We start from the raw sequence: 14,659 nt of genomic DNA, 5'->3' as shown, positions 1-14,659 counted from the left end.
TCTTTTATGTCCTCCTGAGATTTGTATCCAAAGTGCGTGTAAATTATAGGAGCCTCTAGATCCGCCCGCCTACGTAAGTCTGACACACTTCTTTTACGCACGAGGATATCCCCAAAAATCTCCCCCAAATATGTGACTTGAATACAAACTTGTTCTGGGGCGCAGTTACGCACGACTCTTTTCAAACCTCTTCTTTTGGTTCCGTACTAAGATGCGATCAGTCTTTGATCTATTCTGTAACGCTTTAGCTTTAAAATCACAATACGGTGCAAAAAAGAGGGAAAAACGTGCGCTGCATTCAAGATTTCTGCCGTTTTAATGCAGGCAGCTGCAGTGATGCATCACCTCGTCTGAACATCACGATCCACAAATCGCTCAAACTGCTGGCCACGTTTTAACCCGACTACAGGTGTCAGCTGCCATCTTTCACACTCATCGTCTCGCAAATGAGAATTGAGAAGAGGGATGATCGTTTTCCCCCCAAATCTGATGTTTTTACCCCGAAACGCAAAATTGCAAATGTATATTTTACAAGCTTTTGCAAAACCTACAGCTGCAACTGCGTCTAGGAGCTTATTCTGATCAGCTGATTGGGTTTGATGTCATCCCTGCCTTCAGACAGGGATGGATTTCAAACTCCTTCCTTAAAACACAACAACAACAAAAACTTTATTGTGTAAAATTTCACCCTCCAGAACGCAACAAAACATACTATTTTAAATATCCTTTTTTTAAGTCCTGCACAGTGATTCGAGCTATACTTTTCCTCCGCTTTATAAATAGCTGCACTCCGTTTCTGTGACGTGGGATACGCACGTACATGTGTAGGTGAATCTTTGAATGAGCCTCCCCCCTCCTCCTCCACCTCCCTCCGCCACTCCTCCCTCCTACGCCCCCACCCCCCTCCTCTACTAGATACTACGGGATCTCTATAAAAAGCCTACGGTTTGATGGGAGAGCCCGGTCTGTATTGGGAGAGCGACTTTGGAGAAGACGGACGGCAGTTTCGCGGGGATGAAGAGACCAGAGAGGGAGAGATGTTTCTATGCAAAGCGCGGCCAGTCAGGAAACTTTAACTGAGGTAAGTTGAAATCCTATTTACTCCGGAGGAAAATGTACGTAAAACTTAGATAAATTAATACATCTAATGAGGCGTTTAAGGATCTTCTTTTTAAAAGTAAAAGATGCTTTAAACTGGTTTTCTCGTGGAGAGCCGCTGGTTGGAAGTTGCTGCAGTGTGAGTCATTTTCTCTCCCACACCTGAAATAGATTATCTCTGATAGAAACTAGGGGCAAAATCGCGATGAAGTGTATATGCTCTCTCTTTTATTTCTTTAAACCACCCAACTTTATATATGTGTATATATATATATATATATATATATATATATATATATATATATATATATTGCTGGTTAATTAATGTGCCTAATTAAGGAGTGGGGGATGCTACTTCAGCTTTATCGGGATGGGAAAAGATGTGGAAATGTCACAGTGTAGTGTACAGGGATGTGCTCATAAAGTGAGTGGGGTGGTTTGGTGGGCGGATGAGCGACTCCTTTAAAATCTCTCGAGGCACCGGGAGGTTTCCGGTGATAGTGATGACATTATTGCCATCCCTTTCTTCCGGTGGTGCGCTAAACTGCTCACCTCTCTCTCTCTCTCTCTCTGTCCCTTATCCCCCTTTCTCCTTAACTCTCTCCCCCAGCCCCCCCCTTGTGCACTTCCGGTCGGCGTTTCCTTCATCTTTTTTTCTCTCAGATCTAATTTTGTGACGTCGTCAACTGGTGAAGTCATTCCTGCGTCATTCTTGCGCACTTTGCAGATGATACGCAGTCACCTACTATAACCCTTTTAAAGGCATTGTGCTCGCTCGCTCGCTCGCTCACGCACGCACGCGCGCACCGCAGTATGATCTTCTGCGTGATGTGCGCACGGCTGTCAGTGCGAGAGGAACGTGCATTAACAGCACGAGGGTGGGAGTGGGTGGTACGAGTCAATGAAACCCCCTTGTTCATTCACAAGTCTTTGTTAATGCATACAGTAGCTCTGACTTTGGTCGTGGCGGTAGTTAAGTGTTAAAAAAGAAAAGTCATAAAACTGTTCCGTAACACTTTTAAATTATAACAAAATAACTATGTTGTTGTTCAATACTGAGAAATAAACGGTGTTCTTAACATGTATCATGTCATTTCTAGAGCGAACCGAACCGGTGACGTGTAGATTTACGACCGGTGATGCCTAACAACGCACTCGGAGTCCAGCATTCGCGCCCTTCTTCATGTAAGCACGCGCATCTCCTCGCGGTTTCTCCCCAGCGCCATGGAAACCGAGCTAGACCTAGTCACTGCCCACGCGCTCTGATAAGACGCGGCAGAATGAAGCGAGAGCCGATTGGTGCGCTCGTGAGGTGTCGTCACACGCGACGCGCGAACCCCTCGGGGGCTTTCGACCACGTGACGGCAGTCGTCACCTCAGCACCGTCTATTAGGGAATTGGATGTGGTTGTGACAGATGTGAGGTTACATATGCGATGAGGTGAAAGTGCCTTCAGACTAATTGTAATCTCAGGTTAAAGGTCACAGCACAGCTGTAGCAGAGGGGGCAAATGGGACTAAAATTTGCCCCCTTTCAGTTGCTGGGGCGGCTGGTTCAGCACCGTGGACAGCAGCGATGTGACACTCAGCTGTGTCGCTGTCCAGGCTTTGGTGCTGAAACGAAAACAACTGTGAACTTTGGAAGAGTCTGTAGATAATTTGCAGGAAATGGATAAAACATTAAGCCTGATGAGTGATTTTTATTTTAACTTAACCATGTGACTGGTGGTGGTTTTCAAAATTATTTTTGAAGGAGAATGAATGGGGAGAAAAATCATACTTTTCTAAATATTTAATGTAGCTTTCAATGTAGTTATGGAGAGTATTCAGGTTAAATTCAACATGAACACACAGCATGCAAAGACTTCAGGAAGAAGGCAATGGTGGAAGTCTGGAAGAAAGAAAGAAAGTGGATAAAAAGGTGAAAAAGAAAAACAGGAGATGTATTATAGAAGGCAGAATGAAAGGATGATTCATAAAAGGAAGGGAGGAAAGAAAAATAAAAAGGAAAGATGTGAGAAAGGGAAGAAGCAAACTGGGAAGGATGGATAAAAAAGGGAATATAGTTTAGAAAAAAATAAGTTTTCCTTACTCCGTTTCCATTATTTCCATGCTTAGCAAGATGTGAGCAATACTTAAACCGAATTTTATAGTTTTCATTCTTTTCTGGCCTTTTCAATACATTGCAAAAACCCTTAAATTATAATTTTAATTCAAAGGTTTTCTATCTAGCTAGCTAAAAACTGTTAACAGGTTTGGCAGGAGCTGCTCCTGTGCTTCATGAGACCAGGATGGTCAAATCCAGTTCAGTCGTTATTGAATGCTTCTCTCCTGTTTCTCAGAATATCTCCATCACATGGACACATTTAAGCACTAACTGGGTCAGGGACAGGAAAACTGGGGGTGGTGATGCCTCAGGGCAGCCTTGAGAAAGTTGGTCTGGGAAAAAAGGAAACTTGAACATTTTTAAAAGTTTTTCAGAAAAAGAGGAAGTAAGTCAGATATTTATTACAAACTGAAACCGCAATTTGGTTTCTTCACTTACATTCACAACAAATGTCAACTCAAGGAATTTTACAACACAGTTTTAAATTGATATAATTTTATGTAGAAATATGAATCTATAAAAATACACATCAGATCAGCTCAGTCAAGTAGACAGATTTACATTCAGAGGCATTCATCTGAACAGGAAACCCTCTCTGCTGCATTGAGTGAATTTGTAGCAATCCCTGTAAACCATTTCATAACTTAAAAAAGAACTTGCTAAATTCTAATTTAACTTACTGTATTTAAATAATAATGTTTCAACTTGGTGCTTAAACCATAAACAAATAGAAAATTAAAGAAAAGTATTATTTGTATTTTTTTATCTGCTATTTCAACTTTCTCCTTTCTTGGTCAGTAGTTTTATTTTACTAATGGTAAATCTCTTTTTCTCTCTCTCTCTGCTTGTTGCTGCAGATTTCCACATGGAAGAGGACTTTGCCCCCTTCTTTTCCTCATCCTGCCAGCGCATCAGCACCTTGGCTTTAGACTGCTTACTGCTTATACAGTGTCACAGTACAGTAACAGTCTACAGTCATGGCTACTGAAGCCTGGCGATTCATCAGACACCTCTGTGAGGAGAGCGTAGATGTGGAAAACAGCCCAATGACAGTGCGCAGAGCTTTTAAAATGGCCGACCTGATAGCCGAGTGTCAACGTGTGAGTCAGTGATCTTGCTCTGCCTCTCTTTTTCTTTCTCTCTCTCTCCTTCTCTCCTGCTGTGTCTGTTTTTTCCCTCCTGCTCAGAGAGGAAACCTGTGTGGGCTTGCATTGGGGGAGTCCTACACCCTGCAAGTGCGTAACGTTCACACTAAAACCAATGAGACGTTGCAGTTTCCAGTTACCATGCCAACTCTAGCTCCACCTCAACCCTGCTGTCTCCATGGCGACCGTGGCTTTAGATTGTTACTCTAGCAACAGCACCATGGTAACAGTCTGCAGCCATGGTCGTTAGGGGCAGATGTCATCAGGAACAGAAAATTTGAGGTCAATAAGTTTTATGTGTTTGTTAAAGAAAAACATTGAACTTTTTTTTAAATAGCAATGCTGTCTGTCTGTCTATAATATACTTAGACATTTTAATTTTATTTAGTTTTATTACTGCAATTAAATAAACATGACACAATTCAAATCAATAAAGTATTAAGATAATTCTTTAAAATACATACACAACCAGGAATTATTGATAATAAATAGTTTGAATTACTATTATATGCTCCAACTGACAGACTCAATTATTTGCTTAAGAGAAAACAATTGGAGAGGATTTAAGTTTATTTTATTAATCAGTTTAGCGATGGTTTTAGTTTGTGGAATATTTTACTAATCCTATGTATAAGTGTAGTTGTGCAGTCAAGCATGAATTAATTTTCTCATGTCAAGTTTCATTAAAAGGAATTTGACTTTAGATTGTCCAGCTTTGATGAAACGAGCCTTTGGATGTGCTACATATTGATTATTGAAGGTAAAGATAAAATCCAAAGTCAGACCTACATTTAAATTAGCAGGGAAGAATAACAACAAAAAAGTTTTTATATTTCACAGAATTTTAACCTCCAAAAATAATTTTCACTTTTTCATTATTATTCAAAATCCAGAGCATTTCTTTGTACCTTCAGTCATTTAGGACACATGTGCACACACTTTGCTCCTTTTTTACTTTTTCATTATTATGTATAGCATGTTGTTTATTCATTACAGTACAGTGATGAATGCAACCAGTATGAGCTGCACAGATGAGTCAGCTGGCTCCAGCACCTGTTCTGCTCTCTGTTTACCAGACCAGAGCGGCTTTATTCGAGAGCAGCAAAGCAAGGAATCCCCATTGGGCATCAGCTCTGAAATCTGCAGGAAGATTCAAGCACATTCTGGATGCTACACAGGTGGAATAACACATGCGTATAGAAATGCACACACAGAAACGTATATATTTATCAGCCCGCAACAAACGTATATACTCAGAAATAAAATAGACCCAAGCACTCAAACGCTGCAATATCCAGAGTTAGCCTGCCCTCTAGCGGGCAGATTATGTCAGTGTTCCCAGATGTAACTTATTCTATTAAACATCTTAAAAAGAAATTTATAAAAGTCTTTTGAATTCATTTTGAGTCTGATTTACTAGAATACATAACTACTGTGACAGATAAGACAATATATGATCTCTCTTTGGGATTTAGAAAGAGATGTTTATGCACTTTCATACAAAATATTTGTACATCTATCCGCCTATGAAATGTCATAACACTATTAATGCTTTTGTTTTTCAAAACAAGTATTGTTTAACAGATAGCAGATAAAATGTCAATGGATTGATTATCAAAAAAAAAAAAACTCCTGTTAAATAATTAAAATGACCAAAGGATTTACATTTAAATCTGTCAGTTACCAAAAAGTCAATTTTTATATTGAACCAGTTATTTTATTTTTACTGCCCACTTCTACAGTAAATATATAACTTATAAGTATGAATTCATCTACATATTTCTTTGTATGAATTAATTCTTTTTACTTTCTTTCTTTAAAAGTCAGCAATATATGCTTATGAAAGATTAATGAATTCCAGATATTTAACAATCTGAGGTTAATGGTAAAATGGATTATTTTATCATTAACCATCCTTCTCACCCATTCCCAATACAAATGTAGAGAATCATCTAAATTATGAGATGGATTATTGAATCAATCAATCCTCTGGGAATGGTAGGTTATAATAATATGATATAGTCTTTCACATATGTATTTTATTTTGACCATAATCACTCTCTTTTTACTTAAACCTACACATTTCATGTGCATTGATTTTTTGAGGTGATGTAAAGTAAATAAAAACTCATGATCAGAAGTTTGGATTTGTCGTTTGTCCTCCACCCCCTGCACTGTAAAAGCTCATGTGCTGATCAGTGAACAACAGCACATAAACTCTTACTGTTCAGGGCAAAGAAGTATTTAGTTCCAGGGCAATCCTTCTAAAAAAACAACAACATCCAAACAAATTACTTACCTGCTTGTCCTTAACCCAGTCCTGCCCCCATATGGTTATTAACCATATGAACAAGTTGAAATGTTTCAGATTTTAAACTTGATCTGATTGTCTTTAAAAACAAATTTTTCAGCTCAAATCTCTCTTCTTTTTTTTTTTTTTTTTTAGAGTTGAGATATCTTCATTGGTATTACCGATTGGCATTATCAATCTGAAATCTATAGCCATAAACACTAATTACACTTTACAAGACACAGAGGAGGAATCACTTCTTAAATGGCAAAGTGAACAATCAATAAAAAATATGTTCACTTTCTTTTTTTTGTTTAGCATTTGCTATATATTAAATCAAAAACCACTAATGCATTGAATCAAAAGCTGTAAATGAGATACTAAATCCACCCAGGAGGGCAACGATTCCTAACACTGTGCACATTTTATGGGGGGAAGCCCATTCTCACCACCAGATGTCAAAACAAGGAACTGAAAGTTGTTTCAGTGTCACATACACACTGTACCACCATGGACAGACAGCCATCTTGGTCAGGTCAAAAATCCACCATTAATTTATCTACAAAAAACATAGAGCCATCTCTCTTCTCTACTTACAACTGTCTGAAACCAACCAACATTGCACAACAGCACTCAAATTTTTGTGTTCAGCATGAGCCAAAGCATGCCTTACTTGTTTCCACCACAGCCCGTAGTCGCGATGACTAATATTTACCCTGGTATTGTCAGTCACGCACCAGCAGGACAGCCAAACCACAGCTGTCCATGCCAAGGACCCTGACCATGTTCAAAAACAAGACAGACTGGGGAGAGAAGCACACAAATGACTGCAAAGGATTTTCTACACCAGACATGGGGACGACCTAATCCATGTCCTGAATTCACCTCATCTCCTCTTTTTTGGCGCCAAATCAACACAAACCCAAACCTCTGGAAATGATAGCATGTTAAAGGGACAGAAACAGTCACACTGAGTGACCGACACCAGGAGATCAAATCCACTTATAACCGTTTTTAGGCAGTTTTTCCAGTGTATTATCTCTGTCAATGTTACTTTATTTAAAAAAAGCAGAAAAAAGTTAAAAATAGGAATAGAAAGTAATCATAGAATATACTTTAAGTGAAGTGTGGTCACCCCTGTTTTAATCCAGGAGAATCTGGTTGTGAGACCTGAATGATCTTGCTTGAGAATTGGGGAATCAGAGCTCCTTTAAATAAAGAAGCTCAAGCCTGAGGGAATTTATAGATAATCGATAAATGCAGAAAAAACATGCAAAAATCCAAATGTCTATCATTTATGTGCCTGTAGGTATCTAACGTAAGCCTCTGAAACTGTCAACATGTGAGATAAAGAGAATGAACTAAAGTAAAGGAAAGTTCACAGTGTCCACAAAAACAAGAAAACCACAGAGGAAAACCAAAACTATGTGAGAACTATAAGAAGACCAAAGTTCACCAGCACAGAGGGGAAAAACACGAGCAGTCACCCACCCACACCCACACGCACAAACACTCTGTATGCATCATACAATGTTGATTTCTAAACCAATTTCATGCCAATAATTGATATCAGTCGACTTATGCTGCTGTTTCTTTTCTTTAAATAGAAATTCAACTGACATCTTTAAATAGGCTCCCATCTGTTCCTGCTTTTTATTTGTCAGCACGCGGCACATGTGCCAGTCACACGGCAGGTCCTTCCAGCACAACCTCACAGCGTGAGGCATCTTTTCCTCTTCTGTGGTGAACTGTGCAGGCAGGCCTGTTCACAGCGAAGCCCAGTCACCCACAGAAACAGACAGAAAAAGAGGCATGGTTTCAATCCCATGTTAAGGCTGGACACAGGCCCGAGCTCTGCAGTGTCCCATCCTCTGCAGCAGTGCACCAGTTCAAGTGGGTAAGTAGTCACTTAAACTAAAAGCTTTACGATGATCAGCATCCTCTTTCTGATTGTGGTAATGGTAAAGAACAATAATACAGATGAGCAGATTAAAAAATGAATTTAAATCCAAAAGTTGTTTGGCCAGTAGATTAAAAAATAAAGTCCTCAGCTGATCGGGTCAGTCAAAGGTTTTGTCCCAGGTAGAATGGTCAGCTTTGGTCTCCTATCTCCGTGTCCTGGCCCGTGGGATGACCAGGCTCTTTGGAGTTTAAGTTCAACTCTTTTATAGACACGCACGCCTCCAAATCGCCCCTCCCCTCTCTCCCATCTCCCATAACAACAAACGCTCCAAAATCAAAATAGAGCCCATCTGTGCCCCGACACACCCCTCTGGCTCCCTGCTTCAACTCCCCCAAAAAATCCGCCGAGGCTGAAGAAGGGGGGAAAAAGTGATAGCTTGGTGGTGGAGAAAACTTAAAACGTGTCCTCGCTCTCCCGTTTCGGCTGCAGAGAGTGGAAGAGAGAGGCTGGGTAGCTCCACCCTCATCCGTCTCTGTCTCATTCCATTATTTCCCGGCTGTTGTGCAACAGGAGGAACGGATTCCTGAGAAGAGAGTCACGGCTCTGTTGTAAAACTTACTGGCAAGGGTGACCCTCTGTGTTTTTCTTTTACTGTTTCCCCTTCCCTCACTCACTCTCTCCATTGCACTCCACTTGTTATCAAAACCATGTGTATGAGTGTGTGTGCATGTGTCTTATAAGGTCTTGGAGGGACACAAGGGCCACAAGGGAACTCTGGAGAGAGTGAATATGAGTGGCTGAAAAGCTGAAAAAAAAAAAAACCAGATGTGCACAGCGAATTAAATCCAAAGAAAAAAAAACGATGAAAGGTTGAGTGAGAGGCACTGCAGGTTTGTAAAAGACAAGAGCTAATGTGGAGTATTTATGGTGGAATTTTATGTTAACAGAGCAATTTAGGTTTATAACTGTGCGCCACAAACACACAGTTTATAACAAATCAGTCTCACAAGCTTTTTAGAAACTTTAGTTTTAGATTATACCCTTTATTTCCTAAGATAAAACCAAGGATAAATTGCTGAATCGCCAATAGTCACTGACTGAATAATTAAACAAATTATTAATTAAAGAAAGAGAAACAAAACAACCGCAAACTACTTCTCAAATTCTACTGGACGTCTACAGATTAAACGTATATTTTGTGACAATTACATAGATCTAATATTTATGAAGAGTTTATTGGTGTTTGAGGAGTTTAATCAAACAGCTTTTGTGGTTTTGACTTTAACATCCTTTACAATCTGAGATGGAACAAGAGGCAAAAAAAGAGGCATTCCTAATCACTTCTCAACACCAGATCTGCCACTAAAGAAACAATTCAATGTTATCACAACTGTCAATGTCTTGGCTGGACAAGGTGTTTAAAACAACCAGAATTATCACTAAGAAGTACACAGGATTTCAGTTCTGGTGCATAACGAGTTTTTAACAATCATAGTCGTAAATCCTTCAAAAGCAATAAGCAAAATAACACCACTAATCTAAACTCAAAACTGTTGTCACGTCTCAGAGAACCTTTCATATTTGTTGACGACTTTAAACAGAGTGTGCCATACAACAAGCAAGCCTGTGGCTTCCTCGTTTTATGGAGATTTTTGAGAATGCCACCTGCTTCGAATAAGAACTCATTCTGAGAAGACATCTGGTGGGACATAATGAAGAAACCCGACGACAAACTGGAGCTCGTGTTAGAAATGTAGAAAACGTATGCTTCAGTCACATGTGTACGGGGCAGGGCAGAGAGTGATGCTGAGGAAGAATCTGAGAGGAGATGAAAGAAAAGGAGAGCGAGGTAGAGAGGAGGGAGAGACAGAGAGCACACATCTGGAAACAATTGAGAGAGAGGAGCCTGACGTCCACATGCTTCAGCTACAAAAGAACAACACGTACTTGAACCCTGCGTAGTTTCTGCCTCTGCACAAACCTGTCTCTCTCTCTCTGTGTGTGTGTGTAACCTCTTCCTTCATCAACTAAAGTCACAGCATCATCCCTGTAATTCTCAGGTTGTGTAGGGTCAAATGTAATAAACCAGGGTTTCGACTTTGGTTCTGATAAAGATCCGTCAGAACTTTTCAGCAATTTTGCTGCAAATGTTAGCAAAAAGAAAAACAATGAAACATTTCAGGGGGTGTCATGTGGTTTTTATAAACAAGAGAAGCTGTGACTAAAAGCTTAAAGGGAAAAAGTACGGAGTATCTCTGCTGCTGAAATGGCCGAGTGGACGTTTGAAATGGATCATTTTAGGGATTATTGTTTTCTAGTCAATTCCACAACAATCCCTAAAATAATCCTTGAAATGTAAAAATAAATTAAAAAAAAACTTTGAAAGCATCAATATGTATAAAAACTAAAATGCTTTAGAAAAAATGTTCAGACTTTTAATTTTTACCCGTTATTCACAAGACAGATCAAACAATTACATGTCCAGTTTTTTCAAATCCTGCCAGGTTTTCTCTGCTTTAAATTATGTTTCGTCGGATGGCGAGTCTCTGACCCGGTCAAGTCTTCAACATGTTGTAACAACTAGATTTATCTCCATCCAGCTTCTCACCAACTTTGACCAGCTTCCTGCTGAAGGAAAGCATTCCCACAGCATGACACTACCTCCACTGTGTTCATCATTTACTAGGGTTCAGGTTAATTACTGAAGCATCCTTATTTTGTTTAGTTTTTGTTACGTATTTTTATAATTATGTGTCATCATATTAATCTTTTTATCACAAACTACAGAAATACGGTTGAATACCTTAAAGTTCCCATATATTTAAACACCATTTCAATTTAATTTCAATTTATGATTTAACACATTCTTCACATCTATTTTATTAGAAAATAAAACCCATTACTCTGTTATGTCCATTTAAAACTATTGTAAATCATATGCTTTAGGTATGCATGTATTTATACAAACGACTGAACATCCTCACACAAAGCAGACCTTAATAATCTTAAATAATCTGTTTTATTGCTCTTTCCATTAGATTTTCCCTGAGCAAGTTTACACCTCTCAGTGTAACAGCTGATCTTATTCTTTTAGATTTATCAGACAAAAGAGTGTAAAAAGGTCCAGATCCAGATCCAATCTGTGTCTGGACCGAGTTCTACCAGTGATTCAGCTTTTATTCTGATGCAGCTTCTGACAGAAAATCAATCAGTGCTTTTGTTGTCTTACTGGAACCTCTTCAGAAAATCCTGATACATTTGCCTGTGAGCAGCTGCAGCGGGAACAAAATGGCCTCCAGGATGTATGAGGAGCTGAGGGTCCTGGAAGCAGGGCAGAAGATCCCTGCTCATGCTGTCAGGGATGACCCTGTCCTCCAGTCCGAACACGTGCAGAGACGGGATTTGGAGCGGTGCGTCGTAGAACTTTTGATGCTCCTCACAAGCGCTGCGGAAACCGGCAACAAGGATGGCAAAGCGGAAGTTGAATTCCAGCTCCAGTTTTTGCTCCTGGAGCGAACACAGCATGGCAACAAAAGCTGCTCCCTGACTGAATCCCAGGAGGCCATCAAACGGGCCCTGGGTCTTCACGGCTTCTCTCACCGCCGATATGCTGTCGTCGAGGCCCGAGCTTTTCTCACAGTGCTGCTGAGCGCTGAAGCTCCGAGCCTGAATGTCAGAAAACCACCAGCCCCTAGGCTCTTCATCGCCCCCTGCTGCTGGAACTGAACTATTCTCCTGGTTGGGAACCTCTTAAAAAAAGAAAAGAAAAAGAAGAAATTCACATTACTGTAACAGTCCACAGAAAAGTAATAAATAATGAGACAGTTTTCTTTGATTTATGGTAAAGAAGCGAGAAAACATCTTTAAAATTTGATTAATTTTAAAGCTTTGACTTCTGTGCAAAAACAAACATCTTTAGCAGTAGTGCTACTACTACTTTATTTGCAACTAAATCTTTTTATGTATTAAATTAATATGCTTTGCCACATTTAAGAAAAAAACCCACAATGTTATTTAAACTTATTTCACATCTTTACTTAATTTCCAAACTATTTGACAAAATGCATATTTTTGCCTCACACTGATTTATAGAAAGCCACCTAATGGTGTTGAGTGGAAGCAACATTTTACAAATGCACATGTCACTTTGGCTATTTTATGTGATAGATCAACACAAAACAATGCATTACATATTGAAAATGTGTGACATGGTTTTTTATTCAGCCCATTTCAAACTTTCTCTGTAGCAGCTACAAGTCTTTTGGGGAATATCTACCAGTTTTCACCTCCGGAGAAGTAAATCTTTGCCCTTTCTTTTTGCTAAATACCTCAAGCTCTGTTGAAATGGATGGAAATCTTCTGTTAACAATCAACAGATTCTCAAGTGGATTTGACTGAACCACTTTTACACATGAAAAAGAGGGAGAAAGAGTTAAACTAACCTCTGTAGCAAAAGAAGTGAAGGGACTGTTTGTTATTCTTTAGGATGAATTATCAATGAAAAATTTAGATATTTCCAAATGGAAAATGTTAGGTACAAGACTAAAGTTTTCTTTTTTCCTTCACTTCCAGTTTAACTTCATCGTTTTTAGGACCACAAACATCCAGGGACACATTAAACTTTGATAAACACAGGACATATTTTCGAAGAACACTCTTGTTTTTATTGCTGTAAATAAAGTCAAAATACTTTCTACATCAATAATGTGAGAAATATTTGACTCACGTTAGGAAATCATGCATTTTTCTTTTACTAAGACAAGTGTCTGAGTGGTTGTTCCTACGTACTTTATTAAAATACTGAATGTGAATAAGCAGTTTTGGCCTGAGGTGAGGAAGGTTTATACTCCAATGTGCTCAATCACTCTATTGTAGCTTTGGCTGCACGTTTAGGGTTTCTTTTCTACTGTCATCCATATTTTTAACAACTTCCACCAGCTTCCCTTTCCCTGATGATAAAAACAGATGCTGCCTCCATCATGGTTTACTGGGGGTATGGTGAGTTCACGGTAATGTTGCAGCGTCAGTTTTCTGCAGTGCGCAGGATTCCTCTCTACCATAAGAACCTGCATGTGGGACAAAAAGTTCTGTTCATTTACTTAGACCACCTTCTTCTACGTGATCAATTTCATTCAGCTTCCATATCACATACTGTGTGTTGGTCTGTCACATAAAATCGCAAGAAATTAGAATGAAGCTTGTGGTTGTAACGTAACAAAAAGAGAAATATTTGGAATCCAGTGGTTCTGTCGGCATGTTGAGTTTCTTGTTCTGTAATGTTTCCTTTAAAAATGACCCACCTTCTGTCTGCACGGTGAGCGGTGCGGTAATGTAAACCAGCTCCAGCTGCTTCTTCAGCAGCTTCCGCAGAGCTCCGGTTTTCTCCCGGAACGAGCTCCCGTTCTGACGGTAACCGTGAATGCACAGGACCCGGAGAGGAGCCATGGAAAGCCGCTTCCACAGTCTTGTATCCGCGGAGGGATATTAATCCAACACTTAACAATTGCAAATTACAGCCGAAACCTTAACGGATCAATTTAATGCACAGAATAATAAACAGCAGCGATGAAGCAGCACTTAAATTCCTGAATTCAATAAAACTTATGAACTACGGGAAACTGAAACTTACAGGACATCAACCGGAAATAGTAAGTGCTTCCGTTTGGAATTTTCAGAGTAAAATATCTTACTTTTTTTTTCAGCCAATATCCTTGAAAACACATATTGCCAACATTTTTTGACCGAATAATTTGGTAATAATTTGCATCTTATATAAAAGTCGTCTTAAACTCAACCAACCTTTAAGCCAGCTGACATAACGCTGGCTCCACCCACATGCAGAGGTAGAGCAAATCTCCGACAAACAAACAGTGTTGGTGGAACTGAAGTGTTACCACAGACATTTTCCCCTCAAAAATCAACACTGAGGCAAAGAGGACAGACAACAAACTTCTCCAATGAGTCTGTAAGGTTATTTGCAGAGAAATCAAAGGGAAAGCCTAAGTCTTTTGCAGCCAGAGGAAGAATGAGGGGCACAAAGTCTCATGGATGTGAGTGTGAAAGCTGTCAGATGCATTTTGCACTTACAAAGTGGGTGAGTAATGACTTAAAAATAAA

At 39.5% G+C, this 14,659-nt stretch overlaps 1 protein-coding gene across 1 annotated transcript; it reads right to left on the bottom strand.

Annotated features, from left to right (window-relative positions):
- Window positions 1-6,772: 6,772 nt before the first annotated feature.
- ovca2 (OVCA2 serine hydrolase domain containing) lies at window positions 6,773-14,205 on the bottom strand. The gene is made up of 2 exons (XM_014977569.2): window positions 13,843-14,205; window positions 6,773-12,291 (listed from the first exon to the last, which is right to left on the bottom strand). Exons 1-2 carry the CDS (start codon window positions 13,985-13,987, stop codon window positions 11,768-11,770), a joined length of 669 nt encoding a protein of 222 aa, XP_014833055.2. The 5' UTR covers window positions 13,988-14,205; the 3' UTR covers window positions 6,773-11,767.
- Between the last annotated feature and the right edge of the window lie 454 nt (window positions 14,206-14,659).

The sequence above is a fragment of the Poecilia mexicana genome, unplaced genomic scaffold (genome assembly GCF_051168715.1).
Source record: "Poecilia mexicana isolate PSO_F unplaced genomic scaffold, ASM5116871v1 scaffold_14, whole genome shotgun sequence".
Classification (NCBI taxonomy): domain Eukaryota; kingdom Metazoa; phylum Chordata; class Actinopteri; order Cyprinodontiformes; family Poeciliidae; genus Poecilia; species Poecilia mexicana.
Note: the sequence above shows the minus strand (reverse complement) of the source record. Positions and strands in the feature narration are given on the sequence as shown.

What these genes read in the sequence shown, in the direction of transcription:
- ovca2 (XM_014977569.2), bottom strand. Translation starts at nt 13,987, where the DNA reads ATGGCTCCTCTCCGGGTCCTGTGCATTCACGGTTACCGTCAGAACGGG. An exon ending in GCTCACCGTGCAGACAGAAG is followed by an intron (nt 12,292 to 13,842) that starts GTGGGTCATTTT and finishes TCTTTTTTTAAG; the next exon opens with AGGTTCCCAACCAGGAGAAT.